Below are 14,655 nucleotides of genomic sequence, written 5' to 3'. Positions count from 1 at the left end.
AGGACAAAGACAGTGGATATTGTGACAGGGTGCCGTGGAGGACAGAGGAGAAGAGGTGTGGAGGGAAGCAGGATTTGCAAAGCTTAGAGCTGCGCAAAAGAGACAGACTGACAGACAGACCAACAGACAGACTGACAGACAGACAGACAGACAGACAGACAGACAGACAGACAGACTGACAGACTGACTGGCTGGAAATGAGAGAGCCCTGCAGCAGCACAGCTGGAGAGAGCATTAAAATGCAACTGAGGAGTCTACAGTCTGTACACCGACCAAGTCCAGTTACTGCCTCCAGAGACTGTAGATCAGTCTTTGTACAGGTATCTGCTTGTACAAAAAACCGAATTTGTTGTTTTCCTGGACCCAAAAGTCTGAATATTCCATACGTTAGCATCACACTTCCTATTTCTAATCGGGTTACAGTATGTGAATCAATACGATTTTTTGCAAATCAATAATTCAGTATTGTTTCTGTGTTAAGAGTAATAAGTCCAGGTGTAGGCGCTTACATAATGGCATGTTTTATTGGTGTTGCTCGACATACAGTGGCTGCAAACCAATGTTATGTTCATGTACTGTACCTTCTTCTTTTGAACAGATGATTAATCTGTCCCCTGTGAGGCTCAGTGCCTTTCCTCTGAACTGGAAAGGCCATGTCCACATCTTTGCGATAACAGATTAGTGTATTGATAAATCAAGTAGGAAGCCTGTCGGTCGACAGATTACCCATCAGTCAGCAATCGCTCTCTGTAGAGTATGATTGTCCTCCTGTTTGTGTGTCTGGTCTGTGGGTCTTCGGGTGGCTGTAGAGGCCAATCCTTGATCCACAGATGTTATTGCAATAGGGGCATTTGTGGATAGTTGTCATGGTAGTGGTAGTGGTAGGAGGGGCTGTTTTGGTGTGGAATTCTCCTTTCTTTATTGCCTCTTTTCTTCTGCGGTGCTGTGCCATCATACACCCACACAAACATACTCAGACACGGACACACACACACACACGCACGCATGCACACACACATACACAAACACACACACACACACACACACACACACACACAGAGGCACACACACACACGCCACACACACCGGTGTTAAAATAGAACCAGGGGGTGGGGAGTGACAATGATGGGGGTGGATAGCGAAGTGGACGGGAGGAATGGTGCAAGCTGATTGGAAAAGCAGGAGATCAAAGAGACAGACGCTGCTTCCTGTTTGGGAGCTGGGCACACGGGGCCTCTCCACGCGATTACAGCCGTCGCCGCCCTCGTCCCCTGATCCCCAGTCAGAGTCAGGAGGATGGGATGTGAAGGGGGGGATCTGAAAAACGCTTTCATCTTCCTAGAAACTGACGGATGCTATCGGACACTCTACACCCATAACCCCCCCCCCCCCCGCCACCTGTCACAGGCTCCGGCAGAAATTCACTTGCTGAGTGTCAGAGGAGACGAGGGGACTGCACTTTCTGTCAGTGGGGAGGCGGGGGGCAAATGGGGAGCAAGGAGGAAGAGAGGGGAAGAAGTCGGGGACTTGCCAGGGACGTACCACCACTTTTCTCCTCCACTTCTTCTTAGTTTGATACCGTTTTTTTCTTTAGGGTCAGATTCACAGAACCATTTGTTAGATACATTGTTTTCATGGGATTTGTCTATTTCAATGGTTGACATGACATAACCACTAATATGGGTTTTGATTGGAGTGTGACCCCTAATGGATTCATTTCCTTTTGAGCATGTGTGTGCTTATCAACACTTACTACAATACTGTACAATGTCCACCCCACCATCTTGTTTGGGCAAGATGTTAGTTGTTGATTATCAATGACATCTTTTAGGGGGAACTCGGAATGCCGGGAATGCCAGGGAAACATGGAGTGAAGGTAGTCCACCCCTGTGCAAGCAGCCCCCAACCCCTCACTTTGAGACCCCCCTGCTACATGCTAAAAGAACTACTGCGTCTCCTGATGAAGCATTCCCTAATCCAGTCCCATAATGAAACATTGCCTAATCCAATCTCCTGAAGAAGCATTCCCTAATAGTGGGAACTATATATACTATACAGCTCTGGAAAAAAGAGACCACTGCAAAATTATCAGTTTCTCTGGTTTTATTATTTATAGGTATGTATTTGAGTAAAATAAACATTGTTTTTTTTATTCTTTATACGGCTGACAACATATCTCCCAAACTCAAAATAAAAATATTGTCATTTAGAGCATTTTCAGAACTGGTCAAAATAAAAAAAATAAATGCAGTGTTTTCATCTAATAATGCAAAGAAAACAAGTTCATATTCATTTTTAAACAACACAATACTATTGTTTTAACTTAGGAAGAGTTAAGAAATCAATATTTGGTGGAATAACCCTGATTTTCAATCTCTCCAACAGTTTTTCCACATTGCTGTTGGGTGTTTATGCCACTCCTGGCACAAAAGTTCAAGCAGCTCGGCTTTGTTTAATGGCTTGTTTAATCCATCTTCCTCTTGATCACATTGCAGAGGTTATCAATGGGGTTCAGGTCTGGAGATTGGGCTGGCCATGACAGGGTCTTGATCTGGTGGTCCTCCATCCACATCCACTGATTGACCTGGCTGTGTGGCATGTAGCATTGTCCTGCTGGAAGAAACAATCCTCAGAGTTGGGGAACACTGTCAGAGCAGAAGGAAGCACGTTTTCTTCCAGGACAACCTTTTATGTGGCTTGATTCATGCATTCTCCACAAAGACAAATCTGTCTGATTCCAGCTATGCTGAAGCCCCCACAGATCATCACCGATCCTCCACCAAATTTCACAGTGGGTGCGAGACACTGGGACTTCTTGGCCTTTCCAGGTCTCCGTCTAACCATTAGACGACCAGGTGTTGGGCAAAGCTGAAAATCGGATTCATCAGAGAAGATGACCTTACTCCAGTCCTCGACAGTCCAATCCTTATTGTCTTTTGCAAACCTCAGCCTAGCTCTTCCTTGCTTCTCATTGACGAAGGGCTTTTTCCTGGCTTTGCACGACTTCAGCCCTGCCCCTAGGAGCCTATTTCGAACCGTCACTGCGGTGCACTTCACCCCATTTGCCGTTTGCCATTCTTTTTGTAGGTCAGTTCATGACATCCTAAGGAGTGACATTCGAATGAGTTGGCGGTCATCCTGGTCAGTGGAGAGTCATTTTCGCCCTCTGCCAGTCTATAGCTTTGTTGTCCCCAATGTCTGCTTCTTGACCTTGTTCTTATAAACCGCCGTCTTTGAAATGTTAAAGATGGAAGCAACCTGATGCTCACTGTATCCCTCTGCCAGTAAAGCCAGAATTTAACCCTTCTTTTCCTCACTTAAAAAACGTTCTTTCTTTCTTTCTTTTCAGCTCTTTTGGCATGGTGAATAGTTATTTTTTGATTCCAATTACTTTTGAGGTACTACTGGCACTGTGTTTGCCATCCAGCTGGTTGCAAGAGGATAGTGATGACCACTGCAGAGTTTTTCTTATACTTTTCCTTGTTAAATAGGATTACAATTTGGTTCAGGTGATCACCTAGTCAATACCTCACTAAGTAGAATGAGGTGTGCCTGCCTTGGAATTCAACAGACACTCGAATGGAATGGCTGCCATATACTGTATATAGAGAAAAATTTGGTGTGCGGCCTCTTAATTTTTTCCAGAGCTGTGTATATATATATATATATAATCCTAGTCACAGATGGAGCTAAGTCTTGCATAAGCATCTCCTCCTATGAGCTCAAATGGGCGCTGTGGTCACAGCTGTGGCCATACATCATCCCCTGCTGTGTCTACTCGTTAATCTAGGTAATTGAAGAGGAGAGCAAACACAGAGATGAATTAAACAACTCTCATGTGTTCTTTACTATTTATAACAACCAATTTCAGAGGTTAATCATCTTGAGGTCAGCTTAGGAGCCCTATGACGGAAGATAATCAGTGACAGTTTCATGTCCAAAACCAAGATGGCCTATTTGCGAGCATAGAATGCACCAACCACAGCATGCCTCTCCAGATATGAATTGATCCCAGTACATGGTTGTTTGCACTGGGGGAATGATGTCCTTCCAAACTCCTACCAAATGTAAACAAGCCCTACTCTTTCAAACAGCTATGGAATTATGGAACATGCTTGTTGGGACATGTGGCATGGTTAGTAATTATCAAAAGAGGGTAGCTTTTGGAAACCAGCGTACATGAGTACACATGAGTGTGTGTGTGTGTGTGTGTGTGTGTGTGTGTGTGTGCGTGCATTTCTACTGTTAGCTTTCACTCTTTCTCTCTCACTCTCTTTTTTCCTTCCCCTCCTCCATGACCTATGACCTGTGCATGTTTGGTCACTATAGGGAGAGCCAGGATTTCCAGGCACTCCTGGACGAAAGGTAATTTCCCTCTGAATGGTGTGAGAGAGCTTATACTGGTGGTAACAAACCTTACAGTCATAGGAGGTCTGTTAACTTCCTGTTTTCATTCCGTTCCATCATAAAGGGCCAAGCGGGCACCAGCGGTACCGCAGGCATACCTGGAAAGCGAGGCTACAGGGTAGGCCTGGCTGGCGTGGAGTGGCGCGTGGTTGTGGTTGTGGTTGCTGTGCATCTTGTCAGCCATCACTGTTTCCTTAGCAACTAGCAACTCCATCAGGTCAACCACTCTAACCGTGTCATTGTCAGTCTTTTGTGACGGACAGCACTCTGCTGTCAGTTGCTGCTCTACTGGCTTTTCTGAGTGCTCATGAGTGATTTACCAGAACATTCCCCATCACCTTTAATGTCTAGTCCTAATTCGTCAGTCTCTGCATGGTTGGTTTTGATGCAGCGATATGTCTCATTTCATGTGACTGTGTGGACCATTTCAGACAGGTCATTCACTAACATGACCCCATGCATTCTTCTTCCCATCAAACTGTGTGCCAACATGCCCTGTTCTGGGGGAATGCTGTGCTCTATGTACTGTGTGTATATGCTGTGCTCTATGGTAGTGTACTGTGAGTATATGCTGTGCTCTATGGTAGTGTACTGTGTCAATATGCTGTGCTCTATGGTAGTGTACTGTATAGATATGCAAGCTCTGAGTGTGTACCTGTGTCAGGGGATTAAGAAGGCTAGCTGCCTAGCGGCTGTTTTGCTTTTGCCTTGTTGTTTTAGAAGCGTATGAAGACCAGGAGCTGCATGTTGTGCTATTTACTCTGTGATTTTGAACCATTTCAACTAGGATTAAATGTATACTGTTAGCCACAGGTGGCATTGAACTGTACCTGTGGAGTTGTGGGGACTAGGAAGTGTGTTGTGTTGGACAGAAATGTGATGCCACTTTGCATTTGCTTCTGATGTGCGTCAGGGTGACAAGGGAGAGTCCAGCACAGCAGGAACGGGCATTAAAGGAGAACCAGGCACATCAGGACCGCCAGGATTATCAGGACCCAAGGTACTGTACTGAAATAGGGGGATTTGGCAATGTTATAGATACCCATAGGTGCAACTTATCATTATTAATAACCTCTCTTCTCCAGGGGGACAGAGGTGACCAGGGTCATAAGGTGAGAACAATTGTGTGTCACTTTGGAAGAGGATGACCTCACCTTCCTAACTCGATAATGGAAGTGATTGATTGAAAGACGAGGAAGCTAATTATGTTACGTTTGGTCTTCCTACAGGGAGAGTTGGGAGCTGAGGGCCCATCTGGACCAAGAGTAAGTGAAGGCGTTATTAGTTTCCGTATGAGTTATGGACTCTTCCATCTGTTTGACACTTACACTCTTCCAAAACTGAAACCAAACCATTGTCGATTACATGTATGTAGAACAGCAAACGTGTGAAAGTGAGCTCCTTGTTATGCAGTTTGATGATATGTGCGTTGATATTTATATTTTCTCCATCTTCATAGGGTCCTCCAGGCCCAGCGGGGGAACCAGGGAAATCAGAAATCCTAAACAATGAAAATGTACGTCTGTCACCAGCTATTAACTTCCTTGTGAGATGAGCCTATGTCCGATTAATGATTCAAAATCGTAACATTGTTTTTTTTGTTCACAGGATATTCGGAATGTACCTTTGATGGTGAGTGTTAGTCTATTTATTGGTACCTTAGGTCTTTGTAATATATAATAATAATAATAACTTTATTTGTATAGCACTTTACATCAAAGTGCTTTAGAATAGGTAAGCAGCAGTTTAAAACAATTTAAAAACAACTATTTCAATTAAAAAAACACAATTTCGCAGCACAAATACAATAGGTAAAAACAACAATTTTAAACAATTTAAAAACAACTATTTCAATTTAAAAACACACATAATTACAACAGCACAAATACACAGCCTATGACATGTAGACAACAGAAAACAGGTGGGTCTTTAACTTATTTTTGAACACTTTCACTGATTCTGCCTGTCTGATATCCAGTGGAAGACGGTTCCAGAGAGTTGGTGCACGGAAGGAGAACGCACGCTCACCGATTGTCTTTTTTCTAACTCTAGGAATAATGAGCAGGGCAGAGCCTTGTGAGCGCAGAGCCCTTGAGGGCACATTATGGGTCGAGAAGGTCCTTTAAATAAGTAGGCGCAGTGCCATTTATAGCTTTGTATGTTAGTAGCAGCATCTTGAAATCCGCTCTAACATGGACAGGGAGCCAATGAAGGGAGGCCAGCACTGGTGAGATATGGTCGTATTTCTTAGACCCAGTCAAAATGCGAGCTGCAGCATTTTGGACCATTTGTATACCATGGAAGCTCTTTTTTGGCAGTCCCGACAAAAGGACATTACAATAATCTAGCCTGGATGTCACAAAAGAATGGATCAGAACCTCAGCATCTTCAAAAGAAAGGATTGATCTAATCTTAGCAATTCTTCTGAGGTGAAAGAATGCTATTTTTATCACCCCCTTTATGTGAGGGTCAAATGTGAGGCTCTGATCCAGAATGACACCGAGATTTTTAACCTTGTCCCTGCACTGGATGACACAGTCATCCAAGGTCAAAACAAGACCATCACTTGGATGATTTAGTCTAGCTGGACCGAAATTTATCATTTCAGTCTTGTCTGAATTTAATAGCAGAAAGTTTGCTGATAACCAGCCCTTTACAGCAGCCAGACAGGTCTTTAACGTAACTAAGTCTGAGACATTTCCTGCTGTTATAGGCATATATAGTTGTAAATCATCAGCATAACAATGAAAAGCAAGACCAAAAGAATGCAAGATCTGACCCAGTGGTGCCAAGTACAGTGAGAACAGCAGAGGGCCCAGAACAGACCCCTTTGTTGCAGAGAGACAACTTTCTTTTTTCACCAGACACCGTCACCTTAATTAAGCAATCTCTGCACTCATCCCTTGCTAATGCTGCAATGTTAGCAATTGGTAACACCAGACATTATGCATGTTTGTGTCTGTCTGTGTCTCTGTGCAGGGCCCACCTGGACTACCTGGCCCTTCAGGAGTCTCTGGCATTCCTGGAACAAAGGTAAGGGGCGTGTAGATAGGCACAGTAGATAGGCACAGTAGATAGGTACAGTAGATAGGTACAGTAGATAGGCACAGTAGATAGGCACAGTAGATAGGTACAGTAGATAGGTACAGTAGATAGGTACAGTAGATGGGCACAGTAGATAGGTACAGTAGAGGGGTACAGTAGATAGGTACAGTAGATAGGTACAGTAGATAGGTACAGTAGATAGGTACAGTAGATAGGTACAGTAGATAGGCACAGTAGATAGGTACAGTAGATAGGCACAGTAGATAGGCACAGTAGATAGGCACAGTAGATAGGTACAGTAGATAGGTACAGTAGATAGGTACAGTAGATAGGTACAGTAGATAGGCACAGTAGATAGGCACAGTAGATAGGCACAGTAGATAGGTACAGTAGATAGGTACAGTAGATAGGTACAGTAGGTAGGCACAGTAGATAGGCACAGTAGATAGGCACAGTAGATAGGTACAGTAGATAGGTACAGTAGATAGGTACAGTAGATAGGCACAGTAGATAGGTACAGTAGATAGGCACAGTAGATAGGCACAGTAGATAGGTACAGTAGATAGGCACAGTAGATAGGCACAGTAGATATGTACAGTAGATAGGCACAGTAGATAGGTACAGTAGATAGGCACAGTAGATAGGTACAGTAGATAGGCACAGTAGATAGGTACAGTAGATAGGCACAGTAGATAGGCACAGTAGATAGGTACAGTAGAGGGGTACAGTAGATAGGTACAGTACATAGGTACAGTATTGCTCGTGAACATGCAATAGTCCTTTTTACTATGATTTTATTTACTTTCACAATGATGTTGAGAGATTCTGATTACGGTTGTCTCTGCTCTATGTTGTATATTAGTCGTAATTAAAACCTCTTTGTTCAACAGGGTGATGTGGGGCTTCCGGGTGCCCCGGGTCTTGACGGGGAGAAGGTAAGATTTCGTCTCATCCTGTATAAACGAACTGAACATAACGAAATATGTTTGCGTAATGCTTATACTGTACATATTTAATGCTGATGACATGCATCAACTTCTAGAAAACACATCACATGACACAATCATCTATAGGATGATGACGATGATAACTAAAATGCTGATGATGGTGGGGAGACAACAGTGTAAGGACAACAGTGATGACTATGTTGTGTGTGTTCGTCAGGGTCCTCGGGGGAAGCCCGGCGAGCCCGGCCCGTTTGGTCCATCAGGACGTGAAGGTCCCAGGGGGGAGGGAGGCCTCATGGGCTTCTCTGGGCCCAAAGGAGAGCAGGGAGACAGGGGTCCCTCTGGATCACCTGTGAGTGATTGGAGACCCGCCACAGATGCACAACTCACCACTACACAGGCTACCACAGCAACACCAGAGTCCTAGCTAGTGCTGTCATGAACTAGAGGGAAGGGAAGACGCTAGCTGTTTGTACCACTCTTATTATGGTTAGGGTTAGAGACTTACTATACGATAATGGACCTACTACTGACAGTGATACATAATGTTTTTTAAACAAAACGTATCACTTCATATATACAGTACTGCCATATATTGATTGAGAGAAAGTGTAGAGTAGGTCAGTGTGTCTTTGACACTGAGAAAGGGGCGGGCAGCATTGCGTTCCTCGTTGTTTGTATCTCATACACTATCATTACAGCCAGGAATTGAATGTGTCCCTGTATAGCCTAAAAAGGGACAACGAAAAAAGTCCTAAAAAGGGACAAGAACTCACCAGCTGGTTGGAATGTTCTGCTAATTTCTGGTGCTCTCAAAAACAACTGACTATTCCCCCCCCCCCCCCAAAAAAAAAATAAAAGTCGGTGTCTTCTATTTTGTATTGACACTCTAATATGAAAATTAACCCAACACAAAAACAAATAATCCCCAGAATTGATATGTTAATATTTCCACCTCCTGCTTCCTTGTTCTGTAGGGTTTAGATGGCCCTACGGGTGAAAAGGGAGTTGCTGGGCCTGCGGGCCCCATTGGATTACCAGGCTCAATGGTACGCAACGCAATGGTGCCCCTCAGAATGCCTCTGACTGGCCTGGCACAGGGGAACACTGTTCATCTGTACTCTACTTGTACTCTTCTCTACTGCACTGTGATGTTGTATCGTGAACTTAAAATTATAAGGTTCTATCTCCGTTTAGGGTAGTTCAGAGATATTGAGCATCAAAGTTTTTACATTCCATTATGTTTTGTGAGATGGAACCTTTGTATTTTATGAATTACTAACTCAAAAAATTCTACATTTTAAAAATAACACCACACTGGCATTAATAAACACCTAATGGATCAGATTATGTAAAAAACTAAATTTTGACCAAAAATGGAGATAGAACCTTATAATTCTAACGTCACGGTATGTCGTGGTTCATTCACCTCCCTCTGGCTGCAGGGGGGAGATGATGTTGTTAACCTTGTGTCTGTGTACTTGTCTCTACCCAACGCTACAGGGTCCGAAGGGAGAGGCTGGTGATAAGGGACACAGGTCAGACATGGTAAGGGTTCCATATATATATACCACCATTGCAGGATTGTTTTTTAATGTTGCACGTTTGAGTGAGATTCAGAGGCTTACAGGTTTTGTTGTTGGGAGTACACCAGAGGGAGCACTCCCCTAACTTAACTGCGGGGGGTGCCGTGTAGTAAACTGAATTCATCTTCTGTAATCTGAGTGGCCATAAATCAAAAGTTGGTGATTCAGCTGTAGTAGCAGCTCAGCACCAGTCATTTATTGGCACCAGTAGATGATGTCATACACTGGTACCAGTAGATGACATCATACACCTGAAAGCAATTTACCATCTACAGATAAATCTATTGAAGAAAAAGACCATGCGTTGATCCAATTGGTTGATGCCTTCCCAGCTCACAGGAAGTCCCACCCTAGTTGACTACATAGTGTTCCTCATGCTGTCACATGACTACATAGTGTTCCTCATGCTGTCACATGCAATGAATGGGAAAGATAACCGGCACCTACTCTTTCTATCCCTATGGTATAAGCACAGCAAGACTTAATGAGGAAGTGTATCAGTTCATCACTTTTCCTGGTGTGTGTGTGTGTGTGTGTGTGTGTGTGTGTGTGTGTGTGTGTGTGTGTTTAGGTGTATGGACCCCCAGGGCCCCCAGGACCCCAAGGACCTGTTGGCCCTGCAGTGAGTATCTTACAGTCTGCATTATTTAGTACAGTAAACAATATTAGGCCCTCAGAAGTTATCCCTAAAACGTATCAACAAAAACTGACATCATATATAGTTGAAGTCGGAAGTTAACATACACTCAGGTTGAAGTCATTAAAACACATTTCTTAACCACTCCACAGATTTCATGTTAACAAATTATAGTTTTGGTTAGGACGTCTACTTTGTGCATGACACAAAAACAAGTAATCTTTCAACAATTGTTTACAGACAGATTATTTCACTTGTAATTCACTATATCACAATTCCAGTGGGTCAGACTGTGCCTTTAAACAGCTGTGAAAATTCCAGAAAATGATGTCATGGCTTAAGAAGCTTCTGATAGCCTAATTGACATAATTTAAGTCAATTAGAGGTGTACCTGTGGGTGTATTTAAGGCCTATTTTCAACGTCAGTGACTCTTTGCTTGGAAAATAAATCAGCCAAGAAAAGAATGGTGAACCTCCACAAGTCTGGTTCATCCTTGGGAGCAATTTCCAAAGCCCTGAAGGTACCACGTTCATCTGGTCAAACAATAGTACTTAAGTATAAACACCACCGTGAACGTACTTGGTGCGAAAAGTACAAATCAATCGCAGAACAACAGTAAAGGACCTTGTGAAGATGCTGGAGGAAACAGGTACAACAGTATCTATATCCACAGTGAGACAAATGCTATATCGACATAACCTGAAAGGCCACTCAGCAAGGAAAAAGCCACTGCTCCAAAACGGCCATAAAAAAGCCAGACTACGGTTTGCAACTGCACATGGGGACAATGATCTTACTTTTTGGAGAAATGTCCTCTGGTCTGATGAAACAAAAATGTAACTCTTTGGCCATAATGACCATCATTATGTTTGGAGGAAAAAGGGGGAGGCTTGCAACCTGAAGAACACCATCCCAACCATGAAGCACAGGGGGGGGCAGCATCATGTTGTGGGGGTGCTTTTCTGCAGGAAGGACTGGTGCAGTTCACAAAATAGATGGCATCATGAAATGATGTGGATGTATTCAAGCAACATCTCAAGCCATCAGCCAGGAAGTTAAAGCTTGGTCGCAAATTGGTCTTCCAAATGGACGATGACCCCAAGCATACTTCCAAAGTTGTGGCAAAATGGCTTAAGGACAACGGAGGTGGTATTGGAGTGGCCATCACAAAGGCCTGACCTCAATCCTAGAGAAAATGTGTGGGCAGAACTGAAAAAGCGTGTGCAAGCAAGGACGCCTACACACTTGACTCTGTTACACCAGTTCTCTCTGGAGGAATGGGCCAAAATTCCACCAATGTATTGTGGGAAGCTTGTGGAAGGCTTCCCACAATGATTAACCCAAGTGTAGACTTCTGACCCACTGGGAATGTGATGAAATAAATAAAAGCTGAAATAAATAATTTTCTCTACTATTATTCTGACATTTCACATTCTTAAAATAAGGTAGTGATCCTAACTAACTGAAGACAGGGAATGTTTACTAGGATTAAAATGTCAGGAATTGTGAACAACTGAGTTGACATGTATTTGGCTAAGGTGTATGTATATTTCTGACTTCAACTGTATCATACACAACATGATGCGATTGATATGTTTTGATATGTTTGACTCAAGTTTGTGTCACCTCATCCCCAGGGACCCGAAGGACTCTCAGGGCACAAGGTAAGAGTTGATTGGGTTTGCTGCTGTTATACAATACATTAATTTGATAGCGATAGTGATACGTTTCCTCTGCTACTTTGATTGTCGATTTGCAGGAAGGATGTGTAATGTCCTCTTTGTTCCTCTAGGGGGAGCCAGGCATAGGCGTGAGAGGGGAGAAGGGAGCGTCTGGTCTGAAGGGTGATAAAGGGGACAGGGGGCATCTTGGACTTCCTGTAAGTATACCACTTCAGTTATACAACACTCACCCTCTGTTTAGCTGTTATCTCTGTCCCTTCTGTTAGAGTTGTTGTTGTTGTTGTTGTTGTTGTTGTTGTAATAAGGTGTTGTTGTAATAAGGTGTTGTTGTTGTTGAGGTTGTTGTTGTTGTTGGTTGTGGTGGTGGTGTGCTGCTCCTGCTTCTGCTGCTGTTGTTGTTGTTGTTGTTGTTGTTGTTGTTGTTGTTGTGGTTGTTATTTAAATTAAACTTGAACTGGTTGAGTAATTGAACCCTATGGCCCTGTCCACATGTACATGGGTATTTTTTTAAACGTAGCTTTCTCTATGCGTTTTGGCCTTTCATCCACACACACTGCATTTTAGGTCACTGAAAACTGATCTTTTGGAAAACTTCATCCAGGGTGAAGATATTCAGAAACTCAGTTTTCAGTCTTGACGTTTAGACAGGTAAAACAGAGTTTTTGCGACAGTTCATGCAATGGCGGACATTGTATTTTCCCGCTCAAGAAGAAGCCCATCAATGCGCATGCTCCTAATGTTCTTCTGTGGTGTTTGACGTGTGTTTCATCGACACCTACTGGCCTGGCATGCTTATGTGAGCATTTTAAATCGTTTTTGCGTTTTCTTATGGACAGAGATATTTTCTATAACAGTGCTTGTGTGGACAGGAATATTTTTGAGAAAATACCTGTGTAGGTGTGGAACTCGGCCTAAGACCTTGTGTGGAAACCAAACTCTAGTGAAAAGAGCTGTTATTTCCCCAGTCTTTTCTGTTTTAGAACCAAGAAACATGACTGTTGTTCAGATGCTGTCAAACTGTGTGTTGCTTAGAAACTCGGCCGAACTCACCAAGGACAGTTTCATGGCTCAACGGTTGCCTTAATGTTGTCAAAATGCATGGATGTGGGATGTGTGCGTCAATCCAAAACACAGGCAATAAAATCACTGATATGACGACCAGAGAAATGTAATCTACTTTGCCTTTGCCATGTTATTCAAATAATAATACTGTAACTTGTAGTATGCACTGGAGAGGATTTCCGATTATTGTCCTCACAGTGACAACTTGTATGTCTTTAAAAATAATGATTCGATGTTAATTTACGGTCTCCACCAATGGGTATCCCTTGGGGTCTCTTTTCTTTACTTCTGGTTTACTTCCTTGGGGTCAAAGGTCATTGATATACTTTATTTACTCATCACATCATCAACGGAACAGTAACTCCTTTTATCTGGGAACAAGGACGGATATATATAATGTATCACATCTTATATCCTGATCAATGTTGCCTGAAGACTTGATCTTTGCAAAGGATTACGCTTCACACTGAGTTATAATGCACAAATCTAGCATCTACTATACACTGATATGATTGACGCTTGCAATTGATTGGAGAGGTTGAACTGTAATTCTAGCATGCTCCTATCAAAGAACTTGGGCCTCTGTGTGGGTGTGGCTTAACGGCACGGTAGATTGATCAACTTTTACCTGATAAAAGGAGTTACTGTTGATTGCTGTTCCTCACGTCATCACTTCACCACGACCGTCACCCTTCTTCAAAACTTGGATGTGTTGTTTTTGAGTCACTCGTGTCACCACTGCTTCACTCACCCTCCACCCTCACCCTCTCCACACCCCCCTCCTCCTCCTCCCACCACCACCACCACCACCCCCTCCTCCCATCTCTCCATCTCTGCTCTCTAACTGTTCACACGACCGTCCAGGGGGCTCATGGGTTAGACGGCAGACCTGGTCCAGTGGTGAGTGGCGCCCCCCTCCTCACCCCCCCCCCCGCCCCCCTCCCTCCACCCCATATCTCCTCCTCCTACACCCTCTTCTGCTTCCCCTCAACCCAACAGCTTGCTTGCCTGTCTGCTGGTGTCGTTTTTTTGTCTTGTCTCCATGCTTGTCCTGTCCCTCTCTCATCGTCTGCTAAGGGACTTTTTTTGAGGATGCATTGGCATACTAGGGATGACTAGAACATGACTGTGGCTCGTGCAGATTTTGCCCGTAACCCATTATTACTGGGTTTATAGTATATAATATTCTCCCTCTTTCATTACTATTACTGCTACTGTTGTGGCATCAGTGAGGTTGGAGGGCAATGTAAGTAATGTGTCATGATGGCAAAAGATCATCTGTTATGTC

General features: G+C 43.5%; 1 protein-coding gene across 1 annotated transcript in view; it reads left to right on the top strand.

Annotated features, from left to right (window-relative positions):
* The window catches only part of col13a1 (collagen, type XIII, alpha 1), a gene marked incomplete at both ends in the record, with an annotated part of 97,740 nt that overhangs the window by 70,733 nt on the left and 12,352 nt on the right, over nucleotides 1-14,655 (top strand). The window contains 16 exons of the mRNA XM_080531957.1: nucleotides 4,330-4,365; nucleotides 4,472-4,525; nucleotides 5,321-5,407; nucleotides 5,493-5,519; nucleotides 5,637-5,672; nucleotides 5,867-5,923; nucleotides 6,016-6,039; nucleotides 7,387-7,440; nucleotides 8,343-8,387; nucleotides 8,617-8,751; nucleotides 9,377-9,448; nucleotides 9,903-9,947; nucleotides 10,557-10,607; nucleotides 12,261-12,287; nucleotides 12,416-12,502; nucleotides 14,232-14,267. Of these exons, the coding sequence (XP_080388083.1) occupies nucleotides 4,330-4,365; nucleotides 4,472-4,525; nucleotides 5,321-5,407; nucleotides 5,493-5,519; nucleotides 5,637-5,672; nucleotides 5,867-5,923; nucleotides 6,016-6,039; nucleotides 7,387-7,440; nucleotides 8,343-8,387; nucleotides 8,617-8,751; nucleotides 9,377-9,448; nucleotides 9,903-9,947; nucleotides 10,557-10,607; nucleotides 12,261-12,287; nucleotides 12,416-12,502; nucleotides 14,232-14,267 (873 nt within the window). The remainder of the gene's footprint in view (nucleotides 1-4,329; nucleotides 4,366-4,471; nucleotides 4,526-5,320; nucleotides 5,408-5,492; nucleotides 5,520-5,636; nucleotides 5,673-5,866; nucleotides 5,924-6,015; nucleotides 6,040-7,386; nucleotides 7,441-8,342; nucleotides 8,388-8,616; nucleotides 8,752-9,376; nucleotides 9,449-9,902; nucleotides 9,948-10,556; nucleotides 10,608-12,260; nucleotides 12,288-12,415; nucleotides 12,503-14,231; nucleotides 14,268-14,655) is intronic.

The sequence above is a fragment of the Nansenia antarctica genome (assembly GCF_963989245.1).
Source record: "Nansenia antarctica genome assembly, chromosome: 1".
Taxonomy (NCBI): domain Eukaryota; kingdom Metazoa; phylum Chordata; class Actinopteri; order Argentiniformes; family Microstomatidae; genus Nansenia; species Nansenia antarctica.
The sequence above is the reverse complement of the archived record's forward strand: the minus strand, read 5'-3'. Positions and strand labels throughout refer to the sequence as shown.